Raw genomic sequence first — 25,511 nt, 5'->3', positions numbered from 1 at the left:
TCATATTTTCTTCTTCTGAGATTTGAAAGGTTAAGTTGCTTCGCAGCTGCAGAGGTTGAAGGAATGTAGTTGGGTGCACAATCGACTCGGTGGAACACACGCGCAAAAATATCAGCTGAAAATCAAACAAAATTCAAAACATGCGAAAATCGTTAAAGTTAAAACATGTTAAAATCGTTCGATAAAAGAGGATATTTACTGCGCGTAAATCGCAAAATAAGGTTACGTTAAGATTATATATTGGTGACTATCACACGGTTAATACACGCGTGTAGATTGGTGGACAAACAAACCAAAACAAAAACGATCTGGAACATTTTTTTTTTTTAAGTTCCGATTTTGATGCGATTTTTAATTTATTATTTTTAGACGCGTTGCGTTACGTTGTCAACTCCCCATTAGCAAAAAAATATCAACGACATAGGGCGTCGAATTTTGGGGGTAAAGTGTTTTTGTTCCCGTTTAGCGCACGCAAGATGTAGATCTTACATTGAAATATGACGAGCAGGAAGCTTCTCTAACCATTCAACGCCACATGTGCCAGTCGAAACGTGTGTTATCTCATTATCTATGTTGTCGAAAAGCAGACGACGCCGCGCACAAGCGCGTGCATCCGAGAAGGAGGGGTTCCGCGCTGCTCTTCAGCTTGACAGTCCGCGGAAGTTCCAGCAGCTTGGGTTCACACTTGCGTTCGCTAGCACTTTTTATACTTCTACCGCCAACTGCCAGGATCGCAACATCCGACATCCGAAAGGGGCAAAATACTGAGAAATGAATACAACAGTGGAATACGTGCGGAGCGCTAGTTCGTCTGCTTCTTGCAGATCTCTTGCAATCTCCCGCACGGATGGCACGCACGCCGCCCACACGTGTGTGTCTATAAAGGTTGCGCGTACGTTTTCCACATGCCGCCGCGCCACTACTCGCCGAGATCCGATCACGTGAGGAGCCAGATCAAATGCCGTGCAGGAAAGTAGACGTTGCACGCGCCCCGTCGTGCGTTCCCCAGCTTTTGAGCGCGCCGCGCGCCTCGAACTTGCTCGAATGCGCGGCGCCGCTATTCGCCGAGTTCAGTCACGTGAGGAGCAGGATCAACATGATGCATATTTGCTAAGAAAACGACAAACAATTTAGAAATTGTCAAAAATTTGTGAGGTCCCGGGACATATTAACTTTATAAACAACAATCAAATATAACTTCTTTATTTTTATATCCTGTACATAAAAGAGTCACAACGGTAGCAACGAGCTTGAGTTTAGAATGTGGGCGACCTCTGCATAAAATACTAGAGAAAAGGTGGATAAAATATGGATAAAATCAAGGGACGGGGGACGGATAGTAAGTTAAATTGGCTTATACGTTATTTAGTCTGGAGCTAAGTAAATCAGTAAGGTGGACCAAAACCCTTTTAAAACAGAGCGGGTGCTCTTGCGAGTGCCTCTGGTACCGTAGTAAAATAAAATAAAGTCACTAAATACTATTTGGCTAGGTGACGCAAGTCACCATACAATTCAAAGGGAACAATCACCTTGCCTCTATCCATGACATGCCAGTCGCCATGCCTCCATCCACGTGTAGGACGCCGGCTTTTCTGTGACGCCATTTGTTGCCACTTTTTGGTGTATCACTCGTATCACTCGCCGGCTGTGTGGCTGATATGGCGAGATAGGACGCTAAGCACGCCAGTTGAATACGCGTCGACTCCCGCGAATACAAGTCAACAAAGGACATCCTCAGAAAGAATTAGCTCAGGATTGAAACCCAGCGGGCGGCGTCTCGACGAGCACGGAGAAGATGGAACGGGCCAGTCGCTTCATCGCCTGCGTTTTTCAAAATCTTCCGTATACGCAGAGCTTCTCCCACAAGGTAAAACGGCATATAATGAGCTGCGCAAAGTTTTCATAAGTGTGCGGTTTGTAACTTGAACCACGCATCTGTGCACAACTAGGTGCGACTGCTACGGTGCGCACGAAAATGATCAGTAGTAACAGCACACGAGAATTTTTGTTCCTTTTAGAAATAGATTAGAAATATCATACTTGTCTTGCTGGCATTTTCCTAAACCTAAATTGATATCACCGTGCCAGGCAGTGTCATTTTTAAAGTCACTCGGGTTACCGCGCATAATCACCTTCGTTGAAGAGAACATCACCATTTGCAAAAATGTTCCGCCGAAAATTGTGGGCGGAGTTCATTCAACCCGAGTTTCGCCAAGATGAATGCCTGATTTGTTGGAGACACGTCATGCTACGGGGGTGTAAGCAATTAAACTGCCATTAAATTTCCCCAATCCTCTCACCTGGCGGTAGCTGTCCAGGTAGGTTTGTGTCAACATACACGGACACAATCCTGGGGAACCTAGCCCTTAACAGCTCCGCTGTAAAAAAACTTAAGAAAACATTCAAAAGGAACCTTCCTTATATGCCTTTAGATGAGCATGAATTTCTTATAAGACATTGTGTTGTTCACGGTAGTGAATCTGATTATTTTGAGAAACTAAGATTTTCTTAATAATCAATATCAACATATTTGGGTCTTCCTATTCCAATTTTCACCATGAATAGCTCATATCATAATTTAGTATCCAAGTAGATCCTCTATACAATAAAGAATTTAGAGTCTCTTCATTGGCAAAATTACAAGCAACTTTAGTTTTTCAAAATTTTAGCCTAACAGATAGCTGGTCCATGAAGAACTTTAAAATAAGAACGACCACCGTAAAATATACACAAACACAACAGCACATGTCCAGATCTTGTGTATATCCAGTCATGGTGCCAGTTTACAATCGGTGAATCCTAATTTCGGGTTTTTTTGATGAGGCGAAATTGGACTGAGGCCTTATAAATCGTGCAAATGTGAAGTCAATAATAAAATGTCCTACCTTGCAATCAGCTTTGTAGATGTTTTCTTACGCCACTCTAATCCCACTCGTCGGTCGAATCGTTTTCTACGGTGTGCACACCAGGCACGTAGCCAGGGGGGAGGCCCATGGGGCCCGGGCCCCCCCCCCTCCCCCCGAAATCTTCTCATTTTGCTGGTTCCTCCTCTCCCCCCTCCCCCTCTTACAGCATTTTGTGATCGGCGGTCCACCCCCAAAACAAAATCCTGGCTACGTGCCTGGTGCACACAATCCTTCATGAAACACGAAGCTTCACTTGAAAACTTGGAGAGCAACGTTGCGGCAACATTCCTCCGTCAAAGCAAGCACTGATTGAGGTAGAAACAACTACTGCTTGTGGAATTCTTCCAAACAGCTGTTGCCTTTTCTCCGTCACTTGCTAATCAAATCGAACACGCTTGTGCTCCTCTATCTCACCACCCGAAATAGAAGAGACCACACGGAAAGCCCAGGACGTGAATATCTATAAATCAACTGATGCCAAGTGTCCCTGGTCCCGGCTAAAGGCGGTCTTTCAGTTTCGAGAAAACGCACAAACAAGCAAAACGACACAGACGTTTCGAGCCAATACTCTTTCTCAAGTGATTAAACCCGAGAAGGGACAAGTGGGTGATGGGAGGCAAGGCCGGTAATAGGGTTGTAAAAAAAAGGAAGGGAGAGAAAATGGGCCTGAAGTCGATACCTCACAAGAGTACATCTGGGAGTTTGTTGATTCAAATTAGAGGGGAAGAAAACATACGCTTGGCAGCAAGAAGACGCTCGTAAGCCTGCGGGCGTTTGGGGAGACAATCGCCAAAAACTGTCTTTTGCAAAAGGCACTCGCTCCCTCCGCCGGACAAAGAAAAACACATTAAAGATGCCACGCTTTGTTGCGCTGTAGGCGATGCACCATACGTGGCTGGTGCGGACACAAACATCCCCATCCTCCCAGTTGGCGGGACCAGCTTGGCCATGCAGGGTCACCCAAAAATTAGTTTCTTTATATTTTTATTTTTTTCCCCTCCTGCTCCAGACGTTTTCCGCAGCAGTTTTTGCTGTGCCCTTCCCGCACCAGGACTCTCTCACGAGTGGCAACGCAGTTCGGTGGTCATGTCTGCAATATTTTTGCACATAAATCTGAGAAGTAACTGTAAAGACGTTACTTTTTACAGTTACGTTCGAAAAATGGTAACTCTGTTACAGTTACAAGTTCTTTTTACTAAGCAGTAACGAGTTAGTTACAAATTACTGAAAAAAGTAAATAGTTACCGGTAACATGTTACTAGTAACTACCCAAGACTGCTTGCAACAGTGTGCTCGAAAACTATTTGGATCTCTTACAACGAGAACACACTGGCTACCTATCGGGTAACAGTGGAACACTTGGCATTTCCTATTTTTTTTCACGAGTCTTCTTTTTTCTTTTTGCTCGCAAAACTTTTGACAATGTTGTAGATCAGTGTTCCTCAACCATTGATGTTTTGCAGACCCCTTGTGGATCGGCGGAGATGATGGAGGACCCTGTTCGTATTGAGGGATGGGGAAAGGGGTACAGGTTAAATATAGTAACGATTTAATAAATATATATAACTAAGAGCTAAGGTGAAGTAGACCTTTCTTGTTGACATACACACGAGAAAACTCGCCCAAAAGCTGAAACATTTCTTCTCGACCTGAAAAAGACAACTTTTATTGGCGCGCTCGACTTTTGAGGCAGGGCTTTGCGGACCCCTAGAATGCCTTCACGGACCTCTATTTGAGAACCACTGTTATAGACAACCATTTCTCGTGGACAGTGCATACATTTGATCTCTCAAATACTGCAAAAGCTTTGCTCTAGAGAAATGCAGTTCCAGGGTCATTCCACGGATAGGGCAAGTGTGTTCTCTCATTGCAAGAGATTGCAAGACTTCGGTCCTAAGCAAGTGCAAGCGTGTGAATGGGCCTTAAATGTCGTATAACTTGCAAATGCAGGTGAAGTTAATCTCTTGGGAAAACAACCGGGCCCTGTTTGAGCTCAAGGTTGAAAAGGAACACTGCAACCTCAATGGTACCCTGCACGGAGGAATGGCAAGCACGCTCGTTGACCTGTACACGGCCACCGCCACCGCCCCGGCGTACGAGACGGACAAAGTCTTTTTCAGCACAGAACTCAAGATGAGGTAGGCAGCCACATCCTTTGCCTCTGCCAGCCTCTTTTCAGGGAGAATTTGGGGGGCGATGCAACAATCTTCCAGTAAATACCGCTTAAAATGATTCCTTGACCCATTCATCACCTATGAAACACTCATTCATTTTTTTTTTTGCACAATGGCAGTTGCAGGAATAATTTGCTCACCCCACTGATCTTTATCGTAGTCGGCTGGATCGCGGATCGGGAGCCCGTCGGCGGCACCATTGGCGGCCAAGTCTATGGGAGAAACACGTAAAAGTAGGAACATTGAAGCTTGTACGTGGTGCTCGAAGGCGACTGTTTTATGACATGCCGCGATCATTATATGAAGTGTTTGGAGATGCATCACTTTTTGTCAATCTTTGAAGCGCCGATAAAAAAAAAAAAAATCAAATGTGTCGGAGTACCATCGACTGTGCTGGCGTTGCTTGCTTCAGTCGCTAAATAAATGACACGTTTATTGAATGAACGACATGCTCAGAGTTTTAGTTCGTCCCAGGAGCCCTCGCTGTAGTTGAAAGCAAAAGCGTGCAACCACCTGAAACGATGCGAATATCCCCAGTAAAGGCCTTCTCACTTATCGTCTGCTAATCACCGATGACTTCGAGATCATGAATGACTCCACACCGACTCCCAGAAACCCTCGTCTCGTTGAATTGCATCAAAGTTTACGCCCAACAAAATCGCAACCCTCTACCCTCCACCACGAAACATATATTTAAAAGAGATTAGTATTCTAACACTTTTGATATTTGCACTTGGAACATTAAATGTCATTCCTGGAAAACCTGATAAAGGTTTCAGTGTTGAGAACAACCTACCCAAGCTAAGGTTGCAGTTTCCCCCTTTCTTCCATAGTATCCGGCTCCGCCGCTCGACCCCGGCAAGACGAGCTTCGATCCGCGATCCAGCCTACTACAATAGAGATCAGTGGTTCACCTCCTCAACTCGCAGCCAGAACAAGCGGACCCATGATCTGGAGCCAATCATATGTTGCTAATGTTTATCATAACCGTGGGCCGGGGTCGGCAAGGCACAAGGCATGCGCCGTGTTAAATGCATCGTTAAGGTATGGCCATCCCCATCGTTACGACGATTGGGCACAAGGCACTACACGAATGCATGTTGAGGCGTTCATTGTCACGAGCCCAAATCGAATGCTCAAGCAGTGCTTGTGTTCACCATACGAGCTGGATTTAAACATTGTCATTGTGCAGACTGCAAAGCTGAGTGACAAAATCCTAGGGATCGGCCAACAATGCAATCCACCAACTTCATCATCAAATTTTGCAAAAGGGGGAGTGGAAAAAAAAAAAAGTTTGCTTTTATTTTTGAAGTTATGCAGTGACAAAGGAGGTCTTTTGATCAGTGGCATCGCGTGCGAGTATACTAGGTTCCCACTAGTGCCAGTTTGTGTAAAGTTTATACATGTGCCAGCAGCAAGTGAGCCACGCCCAGATGCCCTACTTGCAAACATGCAAACGAATGGATGGATACTAGGGCTGCACATTTTATATCGCTCGCGTTGCGTAGCCTAGACGCGAGCCGGGCACACGCCGTGGCCGGATGCAAGTTTGACAGATACTCGTGGTCCGCACTTCTAGGTTCCTGGCACCAGCCAAGCTAGGCGAGACCATTCTGCTAGACGCGCGGGTGCTCAAGGCTGGCAAGACGTTGGCTTATGCCGAGATGGACATCCTCGACAAGGCCACCAGGAGGTTGCTGGTGCAGGGCACGCACACCATGTTCCTCTCCGACAAGGACCAGCCGTCCATCGAGGCACGTTGACGCCTCCGGGGGAAACTCCAACTCTGCTCCGCACCGTTACGGCGCCTGCAACGCGTCTTTGACTGTCATGCCTACTGCATCCTTAAAGTGGTCCCTCGATTTCTGCCCGAGGACGTCGTAGGGGTGTCACGCTGTTGCTGGCAAATGACCCTGGAGGTGTCGGCAGCGGTTGTGTACGAGGCGGACGTCCATTCTGCTGCGGGTCACTCTCCAGTCGGACGGTTCATGGGACTTTCGGAGGCCGGGAGTTCGGACATTGCGACGATGTCGACACTCGCGCTCCCCCGTGCTCCTCGCCGGAACTTCTACGACTAACTGTCAAGATCGCAACGTCCGACAGCACCACACTCCAGCTTTTGCAATGTCATCTGTTGCCACTTGGGGGCCACTTTCGTTGCACGAGCCGAGCAAGGACGCTAAGCACACGAGTTGGCAACGTGTTACAGGCACCGTAGCGACGTCAACACCCTCTATCCCAGAATGTTTTTTTGTTTTTTCTTTTATCCAAATGCAGCGGAACAAGCTCGGAACCGCCTTCTGTCATTTCTCGCATTCTTCCGTTGCATGCTGGGCCCTGCAAGAACTTTTGCTTTGACGGTGAGGTGAAGGCAGCGGCGGCACGATAAAGGAGCCGTGGCACGAAAACAAAGTATGCGGAGGGCGAGTTGTCCAACTTTTCAGCGGGAGATGCAGTGACGTCAGAACGAAGCCGAGCTCTGATTGGCTTTGATTGAAAGGATAGTGGGTAGACCTCAGTCCTAGATGCCCCGAGGTCTACCCACTATTTTTTTTCGATCGGTCAATAATAGCTGAGCATACCGACATCATCGCAACGCCTGTGCAAGAAGCAGACAAACTTGTGCTCCACACAGTCTTTTAGATATGCATGGATCGCCTAATATATGCCGTATAAATAGGTTACAGACTTCGCTTTTAACCAAAAAACATAGGTAAACATCCGTCAGTGTCAGAACTACAAAATCGGTTGAAGCCAAAAAAACGCTTACCACAATATCCCCCACAATACCCAAGAGATGCTCCACCCCCGAAAGATACCCCACCCCCTTAAATTAACATAAAATTCTATTAAAAAAAATGCCGAAAGAGAGCTCATTTTTAATAATTGCAAGACCCTGGCCGAACTAACCTCAGCAGGAATGGTGTTACTTGGCCAGGATGGGGAATAAATGAATAATGCCGACTCTTAAGGAAAGTAGTCTTTGGTTCATCACCCCTCCCTATAATCGCAAGTTTTGCAGGTCACAAAATCTCAAGCTAGCATCTTTGCAACTTTTTTTGATCGCACACTGAAGGTCACCTTGCTCCTTATTTGCACCCGATTTTAGATGGGCCATCTCTAGGGATATTGCGGTAAGTGAGGACTGTTTCTGCAGAGGCCTTTTCTCCCAAATGTTCATTGAGCCCATAATCTTACCAATAGTCATTGACAAGCTGAGAATGGCAAGGCGTCTCTTTCAAATGCCCCGACTCCAGCATGCGCTCACCGCTTTTCGCCGTGCTTCCACTGCGCGCGTGCGCTCGACGCCGAGGCGTTATCGAAGGTAGGAAGCTCACGCTGGGAGGCGGGACGACCGAAGGATTTAAACGCCATTCTCGTCTGCTCTAGCTGTAGGACACTGCAGTACTCGGCCAGTCAGGAGTCGGTGGCATCGCTGCTCTGCGGCAGAATAGTAAAGGCTGGTTCACATATTTGCATTTGGGTGCAATCAACCAGGTTGGAACAACTCTCGACCGCCATTGTGGCCGATATTCACGGTGCCGAAACAATCCGGCTTGACTCGCCGTTGCCCGGAAGCACCAGTGTCGTGCCGACTGTAAGAAATGTCTACCGAAGGCAGGTTTGCAGTAAATGACTACGTCGCGCCAAAAGCAGCTCCGCGTACGTCCGCGCCAAGGGCTAGAATGACGTTTATAAATTCGATAAAGTTGTTAGTAGCCTTGTTCGATTTACCTGTACTGGCTCAGAAAAGTGTAGGGCGACGTGCTTTTGGTCCTATTTCGATGCACATACTGGAAGTACGCAGCTTTACACTTTCTGCATCGGTGTGGGTAAATCGAACGAAGCTAGGGAAGACTGCACATCGGCATTTGAATAAAGCTTGTGCTCCGAGGTAAGACGGAATCAACGTGCGCACCTCGCATTGACGAGAAGTCCTACATTTGTACGCTACCTTACGGAATCTTTCGGCAGACTTTTAAGTTTTGGTTTGGTCGCTGCATTCTCGTTCCCGGACAGCTGCTAAGAAAAATACTTTGAGAGCACTCGGCGACCCTCTTCCAAGCTACACAAGCGGCGAGACGATAGAAAAATCTTTCAAAACACGCATCCAACGAGCATTGGTTTATTCTCGAAAGAGAGTCCGAACCTCGAAGGTGGTCGCACCATGTGGCATGATGGTTTTCTCGGCGGTGTTTCGCGGTATTCACCTTGTTACAAAGTTGAGCGCTGCAGAAAAAACTCGAATGTGATTATGTAAATGGTGCAGTCGTGGACAAAATAAAATAGAATGCGCGATCGATTCTTTCACGCCACGCAAGCGTGTGTGGAAAGCGTACAAGATCCCAAGCTCCTCGCAGCGTCGCGTCGACGTCGGTCCCGACGTTTCACGAGGCGTTGGTCTCTTCGATGTTGAGGTGGGTGATGAAGCGGAGACGCAGTTGCAGAGCCGGCCGCAGGTTACGGATGCTCCGCTCTACGTCCGCTTTCACGGAGTCCCCCGTGAACATGTATTTGATGTGGTAGCTGCGTTGCCTTGGTCAGGGAATCCTTACGTTCGCCACGGCCTTTGACCTTTCGGGGTTGTGAGACTTCGCTCATTGGCCCCTTGAGTCACATTTTACACATTTTAATTTTTCAAAGAGTCTCCTCGCAGAAATTTATCTCGTTATTTGCGACACCAGGCGGTGTGGGATTATCGTACGAGTTGATGAAGCACCTAAAAAAGATGGCCGCCCAGGAAGTTTAGACAGGACAATAGCAAAAGAAAGCGCAGTTGACACTCAAGTTTTAATAAGGGTTTGTACAAACTCCTTTCTTTTAAGAATTTGAGGTCAACCACAGACCTTTGCAAAAAGAGCTCTCTGGCCACCGCCATTTTGCGACTCGAGCGACCCTTATCGGCCAGAAATTTCTACCACCCGCCCAAGCTGTGGAAACTATTTCTGCACGACTCCCCACCTGCATTGTGCATTCAAAGTTTGCTGGCTCTATTTAAAAGTTTTTACTTTATTTGCCTGTTCAGGATGTTTACCCTTTATTATCTTCTGCCGCAAGAACCAGGGAATACCAAAACTCCGTAGCCTGCACGGCCTTCGCAGGAAACGAACAAAGAGCAAACGTCAAGCAGCCCGGGACCCAGGGCATTCAACATTCTTTGGGGATTAATTTTTTTTTTAAATAATCTCCGAAAAGCCTTCTTGGCTGCCCATGTTCCTGGTCTTTGCGAAAAATATCCGATAGGGTCGGGTCCAGGGTACTGGGACAAAATAGACACATTCTTTCATTTGCTTTGGTGCTGTGCAAAAAGAGCACTGCTCTTCAAAACGTGCCCCAAAACAAGTCCGATTCCACCCGATTGTCGTGATGTGACTGTCGTCGACACTGTATATTGGATACGTCGTGCTATTTGAGACCTTTCTCAAATCCCTTTTGGATAACGCAGCACTGTTGGGTATGTACAATATATGTCGTTGAATTGATGAGACTCATTGAATTTCATGTTGTGAGCTGGGAATACCCATGTATTTCGGCTATCCTATCTGGTCAAATAATTTAGACAGTTAAGATCTTCGTAGATTGACACGGGTGAGTGAATGGTGTCGTAAAAAATCAATGGAAAAGGAAACAAACAGTAAAGTTGCATTTGGTCTGTCTCGCACGGACTCACAATAAATAGCTTTCATTTGTTTGTTTTTGTTCCCAAAAATAGTACAATGCTTTCTTAAAAACCTAGAGAAATTCTATTCGCCACTGAACACGAAAGAAAATATAAAACACGGCAATTTAGCCGCCACCAGTGTTCGTAATCGCGCCTACGCAGGCTGCCGCAGCCCACTGACGAGAAAACCCACAGCCGGGCGCAGTCGGGCAACAATGACGCACACATTCACAAAACCAGCAACGTGCGCTGTAAATCGCTTCGTTCGAGACTGCCGCTGGAGAGGTCTATCCTCAAGGACGTTCTGATTATTTTAATTTTGATGGGTGTCAACCTATAATCAAGTATTTGTTTAGGCGGCAGTTTGTTCATACTTTAGGTAATGCTCTCCTAAAAGCTGGTTCACACACTTGCATTTGACTACGACTGGCTGTGCCACAACCGGTTTATAAGCCTCTCCGGTAATAAGCAGTAGCAAACGTGTGAACCAGCCTCGAGCAGGCCTGCACTGCAGAAAAAAGGAACGCAGCAAGTCGTTCGCACGAGAGAAAGGATACAGCAGGTCTGTGATCTGGTCGATGTAGTTGAGCTGCTCGCAGTGCTTGTCCACGCTCTCCAGCATCTCGTACAACTCCTTGGTGATCTGAAATGACCAGACAATCGCATTGGATGCTAAGCATGGCCAAGGCACAGGTGTCGCATGAATGCGACACCTGTGCAGTGGGATGTCGTGCTACGAATTTCGGAATGTCATGCGTTCCTTTTAGACTGGACGCCTCGAAAGGAAGCTATCATGTGTCGTTGAATAATACTATGTGTTTTAGTGCAGAACCTGTTTAAGGGTTTGGATCCCCGAAGAAAGTGTAACACACGCTTTAGAGGAAATTCTAAACGCGCCCCAACGGGAATCGAACCAACAACCCCATGATTGTGAGCTCGACATTCTACCACTGCGCTAATTAACGGGTAGACGCAAAGCTAGCCTGACTTTTTATCTCTATTAACTGTTCAAACTCGAATGCCAGTATTCGAGTTTGAACAGTTCATGGGGAGAAGCAAGAAATGCAAGACGTGCCCACCGTCGCAACGAAAAAGGATTGAACTAAAGTAACGCACTATAACCAAGAAAACCCCCCAAAACTGTAATGTTTATTACAAACCCTAAAGAATTCCGCAGAAACATATCCTGTGTATAGCTACCCGACATGATAACACAAGCAAAGCATTGCCCAGATCTATTTTGTCGAACTCATATTTGCCATTTCACCAAAAACTAAACATTGCTTCAAATAAAAAGCGACTGTAGATCTTTTTAATTTTTTTTTTTATGAAACATTGCTTTAAGAGGATTTAGGGAGGCAACCCTCCCCCCTTCAGTAAGTATCCATGCAACCACACAGAAAGGAGCAACTCCCTGCACATGGCACGCAGGAATCCTCTTTTACGTTTCTGTGTCTAACGTGCATGCTGCCCCTAGAATTTCTAATCTTGGCAGTGAAGACTGCTGCTGGAAGCTACATCCGGTTGGTGTCAACTGGATGTCACTTACACCAGGCTGAGGCTAATTGCCAGTCATCCATTTGCACTTGGCTAGCTACCAAATTTCTGCGAGCCAAAGTACACATACAATAAAATAACTTCTGCCCGATTCTTACGTAGCACATATATGATGACGTGTGTGGTAGTTTGTGAAGTGCAAATAGTGGATTTTGAGTCCAAAGCGAATTCGAAGCAGATAGTGACTTTGGCCAAATATTTTCGAGTCGATTAGCAAATACTTCCTACAAGCTCTTCTAAACTCTGTTAATTAAATGTGTTGCAGCTATCCTAATTGAGTGACTTTGGCCAAATATTTTCGAGTCGATGAGCAAATAGTTCCTACAAGCTCTTCTAAGCTCTGTTAATTAAATGTGTTGCAGTTATCCTAATTGAGGTGATCTATAAATCTGCTTGCTATATGCAAACATTCTTTCTATATTTTTTTTTAATTTGACCACAAAAAAGATGTGCATGAATGATGCATGCGGGCTATCCAAACGTTGCTGCCTAACATATAACCTTGCATACTCGCGGCAGGTTAGCCCCGTTGAGTGCGCTTCTCAGCGAGCACCTGTGCACTGTGGGAAAGCAGTACCCGCGAGCTCCGCAGATACTGCTTCCCCGCAATACACAGGTGTTCGCTGAGAAGCACCCTTAACGGGGCTAACCCGCCTCAATCAACACTTCGAAAGATGTGAATATCGCAGTTCACCGCGAAGTAAATATACCGAATACTGTATTGTTCCAAACTACTATCAGAAAAATCAAATATTGGCACAACCCTAATCACTAAATATGCATACTCAATTCCATCAGCTATAGGGGGCTGCTAAAACTCAATTGTCTCCCTGATAAAATGTTACATTGTTTAAAAGAAAAGGACTCGTAACATTAAAAAAAAATAATATCAGCTAGTTTCAATATAGTTATATTTCAATGTACTTGAACCAGCCAAAAACAATGAAAATAATTTTTTTCAGACTTGCAAAAAGTCCTCAACTGTGCAAGTAATTGCCTAAAATTTCGAAAGTCTCAGTTCATCACTGAAATTTACTGATAGTTGAAGGTCTTCTCTAAAAATCCTAAGTTTTATGAAAACAAATTTGACATTTTAAAACTTACTTTAAAAGTAACCAACAGTTGAAGATTTCACTTAATATTTCCTGACATTTACATATTTTGCCTCAAATTTACTTATAGTTCGATTCTCCACAACTTTCCCGATAGTTTCGATTTTGCACTCCATTCTTAAAGTCTCAACAAATCAATTCTTCAATTCCTGATTTTTGCCAAAATATCTTAGCTGTTTAACTTCTATTCATATCCTATGCCACCTCCAGATTTTCCATATAAATTACTCAAAGTTTCTCCCTGGTAACTCCCAAGCTCAAGCTTTCCCTAACGATTCCCCCTAAAATCCAGATTTTGCCTCAAATTTTCTGGTCGGTTCCAACTTTCCCCAGAAATTTCCCAGGAGTTTCAGATCGTCTCTTTAGGTTCTCAAAAGAGCCCCCAATTTTCCCCCGACATTTTCTGACCAGCCAGTTCTCCCTGGTCTCCCCCCAGTTCAAGCTCTTCCCTAAAACTCCCTATCAGCTCCAGATTTCGCTCCAGAATTTCCCAAGCATCTCGAGGTTTCCTCCAAACTCACGTCCATGATGAAACGCGTCCGCTCCGTGGACATGCGCTGGAAGAAAGGCGCCACCAGATGGCAGAGGAAGAGGAACTGCTCCTCAGTCTTCACAACGGGCTTGAAGCGTTCCCTCATGATCCTGCAAAGAAAATGTCCTGGTCAAAGATTTAAAGAACACCTCCATCCGAAGTGCCAAAGGCCAAAGGTTGCCCTTACAAACCATGTTGTTTGATCTGAGATGCTGCCCTACTGAAAGCAGAGAGCTTTCCATTCCTGAACCGAAACCACCATGCTTAGATTGAATCGGAAATGTATAAAGAGAGCTTTTGAAAGATAACCTCGGCTCAAATGAACTCATAAGTATGTTGGTGGGAGTCGTAGAACACAAGAGGAATAAACACACATAAGGCATGAGATGACACAAGCACATTTTTTATGCGCAAGACAAGCACATCTTTCGTGTGCAAGATGTGCTTGGGTCATCCCTTCTTTTACATATTATTAGAGTGCCAAAGGCCAGTGGCGAATTAAAGTGCACCGCTCCATCACTTCATTTACTCTATACAAACTTAATCCCAGATAACGGATGGGTAAAGAATCGGCTGGCGACTGTCACCACCTTGCCTTAGTGTTTTTAAACGCACGCACCGAAGGGCAACTCCAACAAAGCTGAAAGTACACGAAAGAGCAACCCTACTGTGTCCAAACAGAGCAAGGCATGCAGAGTGTGGAGCACACAAATAGACACGGACATTTTTTACGCAAGGACCCGTTTTAGAAAAGAATGTAAAAAAGGGCACTCAACAGTTACATGGCACTCTCACGGTGGGTAGTTCCAACATTAGTTGCACGACTTTACAGTGATGTGAGCAACTCAACAACTATCTGGAACTGCTGATGCCTAAAGCGAAGGACGGGGGGTCCAAAAGAGACGCCCCACAATTCTCGTTCCATCGGCGACCGTCGAACCGATCGCTCGGGCGAGCCCCCGACGCCGTCGACCGGCCCACTCACAGGGGAATCTGGCTGATCTGTCCAATGCTGGCGTGGTACCAGACGGCGTGCACCAGCGCCATGAGGTAGCAGCACTGGACCTCCGTGATGCTGCTGTGGTTGGAGGAGAAGCTGAGCAGCTGGAAGATGCTCTGGCCTCCCGAGCCGCTCTGCAGGTTGGGGCCCTGGAGGGCCGACAGGATCCGATCGCTCAGCACGGCCCAGTACGGCTCCTGGTAGAAACCAAGACCGGCACTGAAGAGGCCGCTCGGCAAAAGGTCCAAGGGTGCGTCGTCTTTTGCTGTTCGCTATAGATTGTCCCACTAAGGGCTCTCTGCATGGCGCCATTTTGTTAGACTGCAGTGCTATCTAGTACTGACGTCCGGGCATTATAACGGAATTGCTGGGGTAAAAAAGGGAAAGGGCATGCGCCATTCTCATCGGGTTTAGAACGGCGACTGCTGCAGACGCCAGCACGCGCAACTACGCTCCCAGAATTCTCTTCGGTGCTTGGAATATTCTGGCAAAAGACCTATCGTTTAATTTTTGGACCCATAAGCAGCCAAAGTCTCAGCATCAAGAGCCTTTGGTGCCTGAAAGACCCCTGGGTAATTGCAAACTTACAAATAACCTGATAGAGAAATGAAATGCTGTCTCAAGCATTTGTTAGGCATAGAAAATGTATCGTCCTAAATTCTGAGATTTCTCGACGGCGAACTTACCGGCAAGGCAGTTAGGATCAGGCCAATGGCATTCATCCAGTTTTCGATGCTACCCCGTGGGAGCACTGTGTGCCTGAGAGAAGAGAAACAAACACACTGTTAAGTGTACAGAATGAGAATGTCCTTTATGCCTTCATTTTATCCATGCTAGTAGCTGCCACCATGTAAAAATACTTTTTCACTTGATTATGTTGACAAAGACCAGGAAGTAGAAAATAGGTCCTGCACACTGCATAGGACACCAGTACAAACCACACTCTCTGCATGGTTGTTTGAGCTAGACTAAATTGGTAGTTTTTGAGTGCCAACCAACCTCAAGAGCCACGTAAGCATGAAAACTGTAGGTCGGTCAGTCTGTAACCGCTGAACCATCTTGAAAAAAAAAGAAAGAAAAAATGGCAACCTGTGCCAGGGATTGAAGCCTGGTCACCGACGTGGATGCCGACTGCAGTGCTGACCGAGCTACGGACCCAGCATGCAGGAATGGGAGGAGCAGAAGCAGGTGGTGTGAAGAAGTGTGAGAAGCAGAGAGAGGAAGAAAGGGCAAAAAAGAGGAGCAGAAACAGGTGGCATAGAAAGATTGCACTTTACGAGGAGTGGAAAGGGCAGGAAGGCATGCTTCCCGTCTCTTGGTGACCCAGAAAATTCAGCACAAAGGTTTTGTATCCGGGTAGTGCTGAAGGGAAGTGTGCACAGTGTCACAAAGAGACAATGGTGTGATGTAACCTGTTTCCATACAAAACCCTGTCCTAGGCATTACCCAAACTAAGAGCACCACCCACCCTATAAAGCCACTGCCTTTAAACACCTTTGGCAGAATCACCAAACATGTAGCCAAATTTTTTCATCATGCAACAAAGATGTTGGCCAGCTTGAGACAAAGCGAACGAGTGTGCCAAACGGGTGCCACCTTATATGGCTCTTGCGTGATGCGTGATGTCAATGAAACAAATGGTCACATGCTGTGACGTCACACCGCTCTTGCCGGCATGTTTTGCCGGGAACGTAGTCCTTCCAGACCAGCTGTGCCATACAGCTTAGTGGCTATAGTATCCGACTGGCACCGCACCGCCACAAGTCTCAGCCCTGCTGGGGCTCAAACTTTACATATTAACTTTATATATAACCTTAAAGTTGTGTAACACTCCCAGTGTGTCACTCGTTCATGATGTCCAATCATGACGCTTATTCGTGGCAATTTTCTCATGGCAACTGACTTATAAAATACATTCCGTGTTAAAAGAGGCTGGCGATCTACAACCACCTACAAAGACATTCCACCCAGTCTTCCGGTCTTAGCGGGTGAGACGTCCTGTCCAGTGAAACTCCACCCACAATATTTGGTTGGATGAGTCAGAAAAGCAAATGGGGATGAAACATGGCAGCGTTGAATATTTGTGTAAGAAGCCTGTACTAAAAGGATCAAGATCAGTCAGGCTTATTAAAAACAAATCTAACCATCAACATCACTAAGAACTCATTGAGACAAAAGAATAAGGGAAAAAACGTTAGGGGACCCAAAGGAAATGACTTCCCTATAGAAGGTTTAATCTCATTGTCGTCTCCGAAGATTTTCCGACTAGATTTTTGTTCTTAAAGGCAGACGGTAACATAACGTCGAAGCAGTAAATAGGACAGGGTGGAAAAGAACAAGCAACCCCCCTAGTTAAGCGGGTTATTCTTAATATAAAAAAAAATACACCGCAAAAAACAACACCACAGGAACAAGTATAACAAGTACACAGATGCAGCAGTGTACACAAATAAAAAAAAATGCAAGGAGTACATATCATACAGCATGTCCCCCAAAACACATTTACAGTGCTTTTTCACTGCAAAAAAAAAAAAAAAAAAAAAAAAAAAAAACTATGCATTGCTCAACGATCATTCTTTGCCCAAATGTAGCGCTAGCAGTTTGAACTATGCCAAAGTTTCAGAACCGCCATCTCATTATTAAGCTAAAAGTGATTTTCTGAAAGTTTCAATGGGAAGGTGGTTCTCAGTAACTGGCGCCATTATGTTCCATGTAATCGAGGGCTCTTTCGGCCGCCCTTCTCCCGATAGAAATTTCGGATATCACTTAGTATAGCTAGTGCCACTAAATAAGCTACGCTTCAGAGTGTCGACACTTGGCCATTTTGCGTCTTAAAATCATGGTTGCTAGTTATCTGAAATCACAGGAAACGCTTTTCCGCCCTCCACAAATGTTTAAACGGGTCGCGACAGAGCAAAACAATATTACATGACCTTTCTAACACCAATTCTACTGCTGAGGAAGTCGCACTTCTAAATCAGGACGATCGGTAGTTTTGTCTGCTCTGCATACGAGCGACCAAAATGGTGGCACCCACAACAATGTCGGGAAACGGAGTGCCGATACTCTAAGCGCAGCTCATTTAGTGGCTCTAAGTGCCTTTGAACGAGATGACGGTTAGTTCTGAAACATTGGCAACCGGTTCGAACCACGAGGGCTACATTTTGGCAGAGAGCGATAGTTTGGCAATGCGCAGTTTATTTTAACAATAAAAAAAATGACACTTTTTTTTTTTTGTGGAACACTCAAGGAATAGACAAAAGGAATAGACAAAAGAAGGTGGGATGCGACACGAGTGCACGCACCCCTTGAGGACGACGTCGAGAAGGTTGTTTCCGACGACGGCAGCGGCGACGGGAAGCGCCATGAGCTCGATGCAGGTCACGTGCAGGGCGTGCGCCGCCGGGTTGGGGAACTCGTTGAAGCGCCAGTCCGTGTGCGGGAACGGGGACTTGCCCGCCATGGCTGACAAGCGCAGAGTCAAGGGGCAAGCTCGTGGAGCGTTTTACGCAGTCTTGCACGGTGAGCAATTGCAGGCACTGTGTTCGCTCAACTTTTAAAGGCCTGTTCACACATTTGCATTTGCTCAGGACCTAGTTTTAGCTATCTTTTTACTACGAGAGAACACAGTGGCACGCTGGCGCCATCTGTGAGGTGAGGTTTCAACAATCGGTGCAACATTGATGGAGATTATCTTCGGTCCGAGTATTGTGACTGCTCGAAGAAATGCCGACTGTTACAACATGAAGCATTAAGATTGGGTAAGTAATGGCGCACAGCATCTTGGAGGGCAGTACGGTATAACCTCATTACAACAGATCTCGCTGCAGCAGACTTTCGGTTATAACATACCGATTTGTGAAGTTTGGTTGGTCTCCTTGCCTATCCCATTGAGCCAGCCAACTTCAACCTTGCATATTACAGATTCTGTTATAACATACATTTGGATATAGTGGGCTATACTAGAAATTTTGTAAGCAGATGACCACTCCATTATAGCAGGCTCTTCGACAGCAGTCAGTATTCCAGACATTTTGCGGCATTGGTTCGGTATCGGTGGCATCCCATTTTGTGAGCTGCCGTCATTGCGCTCGGCACCTAGCGAGCCTCGTATGATTAAAACAGTGCAGTCATGACGATGGTCGGTACAGCTCAATAAAAGATCACCACCTTTCAAAGTTTAGAAGCTTCGATACACCAGCTCTTCCCTAATATCCATTTCACATTTCGCCAGTCTCACTGGTGAGAAAAGATCTCATTCATAATCCACCTCAAAGTCTGCACTAGTAACAGTATCTGTGTTCCGCATACCCCTTCTGCAAGACCAAAATCTTCATAACTATCAAGGTCTGTCCGCTATAGTGAGTCAATACTATAATTATATTTTCCAAACGTCGGCAGATGTATCTGACTCCGGGTCAGATGAATCCACCTGGAATTCTCCGATCAAAAGTCCCTGCAGTGGTCAGAACTCTCGACCACCGAAGGTTTTTTCCCTGTCCATCCTGTAGGTCAATAGCCCAAAGAAAGTTTTTTGCCACGGTGACCCCAAGAAGAGCCTCCCAAGGATACTGTCTGCCATTCTGCCGACCAGGCTGATGTAGTAGTCCAGTTCCGGCACCCACGCCGTGTCCTCCGCTGAGCGCTGGAGGTAGCCCAGGTAGGCTTCACTCAGCGCCCAGTTGCCAGAACGTATGTCCTTTAGCGATCCTGTCGGAGCACCAAATGCACCTTGTTAGTTGTTAGGGGAAGCGCACATATGCATGCACGTAACCTCTCGAATAACATGGGCAATCACTAACTGTTTCGCGCCAAGCCCGAGAGATGGCGCAGCGGCCGCGGGTGGGAGTGGTGACGCGGGGCGAGGAAGATGGAGTCGTCGTGCGGAACGCGAGGCTTAGCAACAGGAGCAATACCACTGCACGCGGGTACGCGAAATAATAAAGCGTTTAAGAGATTTCTTGCGTGTGAGTACGACCAAGGCAACCAGTGACGAGGTACGTCACATAGTATATACCCTGCATTGATCGCAAAACCTCCGATAACTCCCGTGGGGATCTTTGCGGTGAAGCACAAAAAACCTTGTGTAGAAGTTCATCATTTACCACTAAAAGTGCACAAAGGTTCACAGTTAGAAATGCGGTATTTCATTTAAATTTAAAGTTGATATTGGTGTCAATCTGACTGTTTAAAACAATACTTAGTTTCCTATGAAATCTTGTTATTTGATATAGTATTAAAATTCTTTGGATCGCAGTCCTTTGAAAAATTAGCATAAAGCTTGGCATTCATCCTGATCACTTGCAGTCTGTCAGAAACGTAGGTATTTTTAGGTGTTTATTACTTTAAAAATATTGTGAAGCTTCATGTAAAAGAAAAGCTTTTGCCTCTCTTTCAGCCTACCCATGAATTTGGCTCACTTTAGAAATAAATAGATGCTGTAAACGGCATATCTTTGTGGGCTCAATATTTTGAAAATTTGCAGGATTTAGAAATATTTTATGAGCACATTTCGCAATTGTTAATGGTGCGCCATGCATTCGTAAGCACTGGGTAACACATTTGCACGATATATGTTCCGCAATATTTTTGAATTTTGTCACAAAGAGAAAACTTATTTTTTGTGAAGAGCGAATTTTTGCGAAATTTTCGGCCTAAAACAATATTTCAAATATAACAGATCACGCGGATACACATCACCACATGGTAACAAATACGTGGCATAGTGCTCGCAACTGCAGAATCTCGTGCCCGCAAAATATTTTCCTAACCCTTTACAAAATTTACGAAATATCGAGCCCACAAAAGTGAGGTCGGTTATGGAATATATTTCCGCTTCCACACGCATCGAAGGCACACGTGCAACAAAGGTTGTCTCCACTCTGAAGCCTGAAAAACAAAAACCATGCTTTTTCCCAGATATGCATTTCGTTACATCCCCTTTTCACTGTAGCCGATTGCGTTATAATGAGGTTTTAGAGTACACGAAATCCGGCAATTAAGATATCGCAATGCCGCACCTGTAATGGCAGCAACCAGCTTCTTCTTGAGCGGAGGTCTGTCCTTGAGCTTCTGCTCGTAGTAGTGCAGCGTGTTATACAGGTACGTCAGCGGCCGGTCTGCAAAAGAAGATCCCGTCGTTAGGTCAGCAATCAAACTCTGCTATGTCAAGCAAAGTGGCAGGATACACTGCACATGTATTAGGCATGCAGAAGTATGCTGTTGTTTCAAATAGTAGAATGAAGAGTATGCTACATGTTCATCATCTGCATGGACTCCTCGCTGCTGTATAAAAAATTCCAGTTTGTCGTCAGTACAGGTTCTCAGAAGACCTGTTTTTACTGCTTCCAGCGAGATCCCCAGCATCACTGAAATATCTAGTGGAGTTTTTTCTTAGTAAAGGCCCGTTTACACTCTTGCGACCAAGTACGACTGAGAGCGACGAGATCTCTTACAACTTCTTAAATGTTTCTAGAATGAGGGAACACACTGACATTGTGGCGCCATCTATGCGGTGACCCTAGAACTGCATTTCACAAAAGCGAAGGTTTTGCGGGATTTCCGAGGTCAAATGTGCGTAATACCCATAGAAAGGCTCGTTTATAACATTGACAAAAGTTTTTCGACCCAAAAAAGAAAGGATATTGCGCGAGAAATAAAAAAAAATATGCCGGACCGCCGAGTTTACACTGCTTCCCAATAGATGGCGCCAGTGTGTTCTCTGGTTTAAGAAGTTTTAAGGAACCCAGGTTTAAGAGGTCGCAAGCAGTCGCAAGAGTGTGAACGGGCCTTAACAGTCACACAGTTATCAGCATAAAGACAAGCAAGAAACAATGTTAACCGATTGAATACTTTCCGTAACAGCTACCTCTTTCTTGCTGCGTTCAATTTAAATATGAATACATAAAACAATAAAACAGAGAGGGGGGGAAAGGATAAAATACAGAAGACTTAAAATTTGCTGAATGTGGACGCATGTTCCGACTTCTGAAAGGCCTTCTAACTTTAAAAGGATGACCGGCACATCTGCAGCAATGACTGACTCTTTTATAAATGCCACAATGGATAGCAAATCTGGTTGCGGTGCATGCCCCATCAAAATACAATGTCGGCCATCCACCAACGTCCGTTTCGAGCCAAATATGAACAAAATAGACCGGAAATTGAAGCACACAATAAAGATGATAGCTGTATTTTTAGTGTTGTGAGAAGCACAGGCACGAGCATCTAGTTTTCGAAAGTATTTTTCTTGCAAGACTATCTATGGAAAAAGTCTTTTGTAGAGCTACAATTTCATTAGTGTAGCTTTCGTAGCGCTGCACACCACTTGTGAGGCGGAGTATAGCTTCGCTGCTCACAGGGTGTATCAAAACACCACCAAGCAATATTATTAACGAGACACAATTATGTACACTATTTCTCACCACGATGCGCCATTGCGGGATATGCTATTCTCCCATTCCTCAATGTCTACAAATTATAAGCATTTAAATTAATGGGCATAATCTTTTCCATATCTTTCCTGGCTCGCTAATTGCCACAGTGTAGCGGTGTAGCTGGTGTTTACTTCGGTGCAGACAAAAGAATGCTGTTAGAACTCTAATAAAATTAATTAACCCCTTAAGTGGCAAATTTTTTTTCCCAAAAGTAACCTAAAATTGCCAAATTTATTTTATTTTGAATTTTTACTCCTCTAGTATTACACATAAAATTTGGAAGGTTTATTACGCAAAAATCAGCGGAGGCGAAAAAAATATTTGCCAATTAATACAAGCGCTGCCATCTATGATCAGCGCCGCAAAACTACTCGGACGAGCCGAGCTCGTTTGTGGAATTGAGGGCAACCGAAAAAAACCATTGGACGAGCTAGGCTCATCCACGGCATTTTTAGCCAGAAAGTGGCCGACGAGCTCAGCTCGTCCAAGGCACTTAAGGGGTTAAAGTTACTTTTTCTTTTCAACTTTGTTAGAAGAACTTAGGTATGGAGGATAAGCGATTTGCACTTGGTACGTCCTTGGCTCGTTGTGCGGAAGGAAAGAGTCGCTCCCGCACCGTGGAACTTGTAGAGGCAGCCGAGGTGTTCCAGCAGAGACTCCACCGAGATGGTAGCCACGGGGTGCAGTTCGAGGAACCGGTGGATCACAATGTCCATCACCTGCACACCCCCCAGAGGTCGGGCCTTCGCCGGCAGAACAGAGTCGACGCGGAAAAATCTGAGCAACACAAAGGCTGAAGAGTGTGGATCCTTTTAAGGTGGGAAATTCTTTTTAATGAACCTCCCAGTTCCAAAATTTTGTCCGTCTGTCCACAAATTTCCCGCAAAATTCAGCGGGGAAACTGACGTCGCACGACTTGAAGTCACTTGACCTATAAAACAATTCAGCCTCCACGCTAAATACAGTGGGAAAATTGATGTGGCCTAAACACCAATTCAGTTTCCCGTTAAATTTAGTGCAACAACTGAAGTCACGTGACCTTACGTCGCGTGCTTATAGAGCAATTTATTTCTCCGCTAAATTTCGCAGGGAGGTTCACGTCATGTGACCCGTGTAAGTCAGTTTTCCCACTAAAATTAGCAGGAAAACTGATACAAAAGAGGGTTTGTCTTCACTCCCCGAAATGACCCTTCAGTGTCCTCTAAACAACTCTAAACGATTGCTCCTGAAATACTGAATTTTATGCATTGAAAAGCTTTAAAGACAAAGATAACTGCCAATATTTTCCTTTTTTTTTCCTCATTTTTATAGAGCTATTTAAGATTAAGGCTGCATTTAAATTTTAACTTCAGCCATGCTCATCTGCCTACTATTAATATTTTCAAAAAGTAAAAATTTAACGACCAAGAAAAAGATGACCTAGTTAGGCCCTAGTATTTATCTTCCACCACGAAAACTAAATAAGGTATCTTAACTCTAAATTGCATATCAGAAAAGAGAGAGAAGGAACATATACACATGATTATTTCCTGAAAAATAAAAAAAGCTAATCTTAAGTTTAGTGCTTTCTCCTAATCGCTCCAAAGTTTGGCTATACTATAGCATTGCGATAAATTTCAAAACCAAGCTTTTAGAGCCTAACAGAGCAGCCCTTGCTTGATCCACTTGAGTGGTATCATAGCCTAGATTCACTCTGAGGTGTTGTCAGTGTTTTTGCCTAACCTTAATCTACCTGTTGTGCCTCACTACCGAGGCCTTCGCGAGCATATAAACTAAGCAAAGAATGAATGAAAGAAGGAATGTTGCTCACAGGCAGAAAGCGCAGGCAGATGTTTCCGAAGTAGACTGGCAGGTATGTGTGCTGCTGGCTCTGCCCACTGAGGTCCTGCAGGCCTTCAAAGTAGAACTTCTCTTGATACTTCTGAAAGGCAAACAAGAGGCAGTGCAGCTATGAGCCACTTACACATACTGAATCACACTTATCAGGTCTAAATCAGCTCGTGAATAGAAAAACCTTCCACCAGGAGTTTATAGTTTTGTAGGAAAACAATACTACAGGCTGCAGTGGCATTACGTTTTGCAAAAACGACGAACCAGAAAGCCAGACTGATCGGTTCCCTCACTGCCTCGTATTTCTGTCAAGACAAATGCCTCGGCAAAACCATTTTGAGGGTTTGCAAGTTTATAATTTCAAAATACTTTTAGGTTTTAGCCTCCTTGGAAATTTTGTTAACAAGTATCTACAACCCAAATCGATGCTGACAAACAAACAAAGTTCTCGATTGCACGACGGATACTATGGACAGCGGTATTCTAAGTCTTTGACACAAACTACAGAGGCTGCGGGCAATCGAGAAAAAGCGTAACGGAAGTAAGAAAGTCAAACAATAGACAAACCCGATGGAAGGTCAGGTGCTTCTCGTGCCAGTCTGTCTGCTTCCAATGCTCCGGAGAGTTCTGGAACGGGTTAGAAAACAACATGCGGTGCTTTTCTGTGACGTGCCCGTCAAGAGAGACCGCCTCGTCATCCCTGACAGCGCACGAGCGAAGAGATGCGACCGCGGGTTCACTCACATCCTTGACAAAGTCCAGAACCCTACTCTTGAACTCCGGCGGCCGGATCAAGAGCAGGTGAATGATGAAGAAGCACACTTGAATCTCGTTTCCCTCGAAGCTTCGCAATGCCTGCACAGAAAGAAGGAATGAAACTTAGTCGTGTCACTAACATTCATGAGCCCTGCAACAAAATGCAAGTTCTAGTTTGTTACAATCAGTGAAGTTATTGTAATTGAATCCTTACACGTTTCACTACCGCAATGCCGTATAAGCTACCACACCACATTTTACGTTGGCGCTAAGTAAACAAAAGACAAGGTGATAAAAACCCCAATATTCTCGTGAAACGCGTAAATGCTGGAATGCACTTACGAGGCAGAGAATGAGCCTGTCGAGCGAGATGACGTGGTACTTCCAGATGAGGTCGTTGAGGGCGTCGATGCACTGCAACACAAGTATGTGGGGGCCTTTAATTCGTCTACTTGGTCCACGGCAGCAAATGAGCCAGTACGCACGCAGGCATAAGCCAGACAGTTGTGTTCTGGATACAATATGGCTCATTTTCCATATTTCAAA

General features: G+C 45.3%; 2 protein-coding genes across 2 annotated transcripts in view; one reads left to right on the top strand and one right to left on the bottom strand.

Moving 5' to 3' along the window:
* The first annotated feature begins 1,552 nt into the window (after positions 1–1,552).
* Positions 1,553–10,757, top strand: LOC8054038 (acyl-coenzyme A thioesterase 13). Its single transcript, XM_029977901.4, has 3 exons — positions 1,553–1,867; positions 4,857–5,044; positions 6,660–10,757. The coding sequence occupies exons 1-3, from the start codon at positions 1,796–1,798 to the stop codon at positions 6,841–6,843; spliced, it is 444 nt and encodes a 147-aa protein (XP_029833761.3). The 5' UTR covers positions 1,553–1,795; the 3' UTR covers positions 6,844–10,757.
* Positions 9,191–25,511, bottom strand: part of LOC115318190 (mediator of RNA polymerase II transcription subunit 23) — a 45,861-nt gene continuing 29,540 nt past the window's right edge. The window contains exons 22-34 of the mRNA XM_029977892.4: positions 25,308–25,379; positions 24,954–25,064; positions 24,777–24,836; positions 24,190–24,300; positions 22,996–23,098; positions 20,964–21,062; positions 19,516–19,653; positions 18,249–18,408; positions 15,630–15,702; positions 14,929–15,140; positions 13,933–14,053; positions 11,300–11,385; positions 9,191–9,607 (exon numbers count right to left, since the gene is read on the bottom strand). Coding sequence (XP_029833752.2) covers positions 9,469–9,607; positions 11,300–11,385; positions 13,933–14,053; positions 14,929–15,140; positions 15,630–15,702; positions 18,249–18,408; positions 19,516–19,653; positions 20,964–21,062; positions 22,996–23,098; positions 24,190–24,300; positions 24,777–24,836; positions 24,954–25,064; positions 25,308–25,379 — 1,485 coding nt within the window. The 3' untranslated portion in view covers positions 9,191–9,468. The remainder of the gene's footprint in view (positions 9,608–11,299; positions 11,386–13,932; positions 14,054–14,928; positions 15,141–15,629; positions 15,703–18,248; positions 18,409–19,515; positions 19,654–20,963; positions 21,063–22,995; positions 23,099–24,189; positions 24,301–24,776; positions 24,837–24,953; positions 25,065–25,307; positions 25,380–25,511) is intronic.

This window comes from Ixodes scapularis, unplaced genomic scaffold, assembly GCF_016920785.2.
Source record: "Ixodes scapularis isolate PalLabHiFi unplaced genomic scaffold, ASM1692078v2 PGA_scaffold8__174_contigs__length_109621045, whole genome shotgun sequence".
NCBI classification, from domain to species: Eukaryota; Metazoa; Arthropoda; class Arachnida; order Ixodida; family Ixodidae; genus Ixodes; species Ixodes scapularis.
The sequence above is the reverse complement of the archived record's forward strand: the minus strand, read 5'-3'. Positions and strand labels throughout refer to the sequence as shown.